The sequence below is a fragment of the Capsicum annuum genome, chromosome 1 (genome assembly GCF_002878395.1).
Source record: "Capsicum annuum cultivar UCD-10X-F1 chromosome 1, UCD10Xv1.1, whole genome shotgun sequence".
NCBI lineage: Eukaryota > Viridiplantae > Streptophyta > Magnoliopsida > Solanales > Solanaceae > Capsicum > Capsicum annuum.
Window position 1 is genome coordinate 13,967,126 of NC_061111.1, and position 4,785 is coordinate 13,971,910.

The 4,785-nt window shown below is 36.2% G+C and overlaps 1 protein-coding gene across 1 annotated transcript; it reads right to left on the reverse strand.

Annotated features, from left to right (window-relative positions):
- Nucleotides 1-1,161: 1,161 nt before the first annotated feature.
- Nucleotides 1,162-3,065, reverse strand: LOC107853224 (expansin-like B1). The gene is made up of 5 exons (XM_016698223.2): nucleotides 2,600-3,065; nucleotides 2,404-2,510; nucleotides 2,094-2,275; nucleotides 1,716-1,848; nucleotides 1,162-1,543 (listed from the first exon to the last, which is right to left on the reverse strand). The coding sequence occupies exons 1-5, from the start codon at nucleotides 2,739-2,741 to the stop codon at nucleotides 1,340-1,342; spliced, it is 768 nt and encodes a 255-aa protein (XP_016553709.1). The 5' UTR covers nucleotides 2,742-3,065; the 3' UTR covers nucleotides 1,162-1,339.
- Nucleotides 3,066-4,785: the final 1,720 nt, after the last annotated feature.

Genomic DNA, 4,785 nt, shown 5'->3' on the forward strand with positions numbered 1-4,785 from the left:
CTTCTTTGCCTGCCTCTTCTTCGTTACTTGTGGTATTATTAAGAGTTAAGAGGTTCTCCTGACTAGTGTCTTGTGACCAGGATTAATGTTCCATTTGTAGAGGCTAATTTGGGTGGCTGTATTCAGCTGTGCAGAAATCTGTATCCCGTTGTACCATTTATGTGAGATTCTATCCTTTTTTTGTATCTTCCAAAAAAGACACCTTTCTATATCAATTCAACTCCAAACTTCCAAATTTCATGCTTTTAACATTGTTTTATAGCCACAGAAATGCCATGACACATTTTAAGACCCCAAGTCCCAAAAGTCTTTCTTTTTACCTTAACTCTATTGCCGGTCAAACACTTTCACATAAAATGAAATAATGGTGGGAATAATTCCGTGCGATGCAGAATTTAGTACTTATAGGAATGTTTGAGTACTGATTGATTTGGATTGGCAGACTGATACGAGCATGGTTTGCTTGGAGCATATCAGGAGGGGCTTCCATATATGGATGATAATAGCTTGAAGCTCGGAGGAAGGCATGAAGAAATAGATACACAAGGTCATGGGCAACTAAGATGCCATTTGGGCAACTAAGAAGGTCCCTTGTGGGTTATTTGTAATAGTCACTTTTGGGCTATTTTTTTAATAGGCTATATTTGTAAAGGCAATGACTATAAATAGTTGCCTTGGCCATTTCCATCACTTAGATTTTTGATGATTGAATTGTCTTGAATAGACTTGATATTAGTCACTTTAGTTTAAGATAGTAATTGGGCTCAATTCCAGTTGTAAGTTTAGATCGAGTGATTAGGGTGGATTCTCGAATTGCTTGTGTTATCTTCTTGGCTTGATTGATCATCGAGTTATCACATTATGGATTCAATTTGGTTTCTCATGCAATTAATTGAGTTCTTTTTCTCCCCTGATTTAATTGTTGTTCAATCAAGCCTTTATTTCTTCACTTCTCATCTCTTATTTTCTATCTATATTTTAATTTTGTTGTTTAATTCCGTATTTTCAATATCGATTCTAGCTGTTCGATTAGGATTGTTATCACAGACACTGATCAGGAAGATGATGGGCTGAGAGTGTGATTAGCTGAGGTGAGGCAAAATCCATGCACAACTTAAATAATAGATGTAGACAAGTTCTGTATTTCTTACATTCCGGTCATAGATCAATTTGAAAAACTGCTATAAAACATAAAAATTATTTGTTGAAAGTACATAATCGAGTCAGGATACTTTTGTTGATTATATTACAAGCAGTAAAGAATGATTGCTAGCGCAGAGTGACACCATCAAAGATTATCTAGTAAAATTTAATCAAATAGTAACAGAGTCCTCTGTGTTTATGCATCCAGTTGTATTCCTGAGTCGTATGTGTCACCAGCTTTCCAGTTTTCAGGTATATTATTGACAGGAACAACCCATGTCTCATCTCCATCATCGACACTCAATAGCATTCTGATTTGCAGAGGTCCTTTTGGAGGTGTACTAGTAGTCCACACTGCTCCACGTGTCCTGTCCAAAAGCTTACATGCAAAATTTTGTGTCTGCATATTCAAAGAAGATATTTTTCAAAACGTTGAGATAAAGGAAAATTCGGATGAAGCAGCCTTAACTTCTCCTATTGTTATTTCTTTATAGACTGTATGTCGAAACTTTTGCTGTGTGGATTCTGAAAGATGAAACAGATGTTAGGTTCTAGCAAGCTAGTGGATGTACCTCACATAGTTGCACAGCTGTAATGTCGCTTTTGCCTTGTTGATACCATATCACAAAAGCCAAGTAGTGAGGATTGTTGCTGCTCTCTTCAATCTTGATTGTAATGTTTTTGTCCGGATAGGTGCATGAGACCCTGCTCAATGAAGAAAGAGCGATATATATGTGAGTCTCTTGTTAACAAAAGAGTAATTCGCAAATTGCATATGGGTGCCTTATGTGGTACTCAACAGCAACAACAACAACAACATACCCAGTATACTCCCACAAAGTGGTTAAGTGGTACTCGATATTGATATATAATCATCCATGTTTGCTTATATACTTTGAATATTTACTGGTTTAGCTATCAACTAACTTTAACTGGGAGATACATCTTACCTTCTGTACTCGATATCTACCACACCAAGTGGCAATATAGAAGCAGCAGCATCTGTTGTCTGAGCCATGCGAGCAAAGGCTCGCTTGCTTAGAATAAAATCTGTGCGATCACCTGCACCTTGGTCTGTTACAACTACAGTCACTCCTTTATCAGAACAGTAGTTACTATCGATGCACCTCACCTAGCAAAACAAGGTAGAGTACGGAATGACATCTTGTACGTGAAAATCTTGGTTAGTTATCAACTACTTCAATTTTTTTATCATCTATTTATTGACTACTTTAAGTTTTCTTCCTTTTTATCATTTACCTGATAGCATGCACCACATCCTAGTCCATTTCGATAGAGTTCCGATGCTGCTGACACATCTCCGCCATTGACTGTTGCTCCAAAAGTACCAAATCCACAACTCCCAGCTGCATGCAATCAAAAAGAAGTTAAACTTTCTACATTTTTTGCACATGCTAATATGTTATTGGCCAAATATGCAAGTCAAGAATCTCACTTTCTGTTCCTTTTTCTTCTGAATTTGGATAATGGCCTGCACGAGAACGAGTGAAACAATCCGGGCACGTCTGAGAGTTCCCCAGAGTTAGCATGAAGAGAAAAGATGCTACAAAGACAGAGAGAAATTGGAGAGGAGCCATTTGGATTCAATATTACAAGAGAGGGCAATTAAGCAAAAGAGAACAAGTTGGTGTTGCATGGATGTGAAATGGCGTTCGAGTATTTATAGTAAAACTGAAAGCAGCAAATAAGCAGATGGGTAAAACTTAACTATGACTTTTGTATTCTGTTCAACTTTGAATGCTGGGAATTCTGCCTTTACTTTCCCAAGCAACCTTCTTGGACCTTGCATCACTTGTTTTAAGATAATATAGGGAGTTACTTTCTCACTTTATGAGGTGAATATTTTTTGCTTCTTTAATCTCTCAGTTCAATTGTTCCTTGCCAACCTTCAACTGCTCAGTTTAGAAATTGTGTTGCTATCCCTCCTTCTCAATTTATGTGATGGTGTTTTGAATTTGATTGGCGCGGAGTTAAAGAATGAAAGGAAGACTTTTGAAATTTGTGGTCTAAAACACGTCATATATTCTTGTGTGACGATAAATCGTCTCATTAAGGGTAAAAAACAGACTTTTAAAGTGACATAGTTACTAAATATAGAAAGATGTGATTCTTTCTGGAATGGACCAAAAAAGAAAGAGTATCGCATAAATTGAGACAAAAGAAATATAAGAGATTTTACATCTAATGATCTACCTACAATTTCAAACCATGAACCTTAACTACTGATGGAGAATTACTAATTACTTCATCTGTTCCAATTTATGTCACACTATTTATCTAGGTGCGAAAATAAGAAAAATAAAAGATCTTTGAAACTTGTGGTCTAGAACAAACCTTAGATATTTGTCTAAAAGAAAATTTGAAGATTAAATTGTTTATAATAATAGGAAGATGACATTTTCTTGGGCTCCAATTAAAGGAAAGTTAACCAGATAAATTAGGATAGTAGCTTTTTCTTCTTCCATCATGTCATGCCCTCTTTCTTGGTAAGAATAACAATTAGTGGTCTGAACCAACTTGTGTGATATTGACTCCTCCCGCTGCCCCTACCACTGCTCCGTGGACTTACTTACACTCGGTGTTTACATGAAGTTACATTAGTTTACCGTAGTTTATTGATTAAATAGAGGTGAGATTGTAATATTTATAGACTATGGTTAGGTGAATGAGTGATGACAGTGTATGTAAAGATACATGTCATGTATTCATTGGGTTGACGAAAACACCGGGTCTAAGTAAGTATCTTTTTTATTTTGGTATATGGATTGTATGAAGATTTGAAAAACACATATAACTTTTGACTTTGCAGGACAAATTTCATTAGGAATTTTCTTGTTGTAGAAGTAGATTTGGCTAAAAGTTAGGTGCTTTTCCAAATTGTGTTTAAAAGTCACAAGGATATCTTTGATTTCTTGGATTTGGAAAAGTGCAAGGAAGAGAGAGAAGAAGGAATCTGGATAGCTTGCTAGTTACCAAATTTGGGAAAAGAATGGAAGAACATGAATAGAGTTGCGTTGGATAATGAGACCATCGGTGACAAGATTTGAATCCGTGACATGTGCCTAACCTACACGTCATTTGTCACACTTTTATCACTGGACGAAAGCCCCGGGTTGCAGCTAATTACTATATGGTCATGGTCACAGGAATTTAATTAAGAACATTGGTAGGAGCCAGGGTCCAGGGAACAAGTTGTAACACATCATCCGTGACATGGAATCCATTGAAGGATTTTGGACCCTACCATGTCTGCTATGTATGAATTTCAGTTTTAGTACTATTGTCTTGAACCTTTGTTCATTTCACAATATTCTGCTTTGGGTATAAATAAACCCCACTTGAAGGGTCTCTTCTGGACCACTATAAATTTGTAATTAGTTGTTCATGTTCACTTGGATTTGACCTCTTGATGCATGAACTTGTGCCAATTGCCCTAGCTTCAAGACCTAGATCTTAGCCCTCGTCGATGACAAAGTCAGGATTTTTACTAAAAGAATTCAAAATATAAAGAAGTAAGCACATGAATAGGTCAATGAGATCCAACATATATAGAATATATATAACAACTTGAAAGTTGAAACAACAACAATTAAGTATTTAACAAGTTCACATTTTATCCTT

Bases quoted from the DNA above. Each gene is read 5' to 3' on its own strand.
- LOC107853224 (XM_016698223.2), bottom strand. From the start codon at position 2,741: ATGGCTCCTCTCCAATTTCTCTCTGTCTTTGTAGCATCTTTTCTCTTC. The intron at 2,511-2,599 runs GTGAGATTCTTG...GATTGCATGCAG, and splicing joins AGAAGAAAAAGGAACAGAAA to CTGGGAGTTGTGGATTTGGT. The intron at 1,849-2,093 runs GTAAGATGTATC...TTCATTGAGCAG, and splicing joins GTAGATATCGAGTACAGAAG to GGTCTCATGCACCTATCCGG.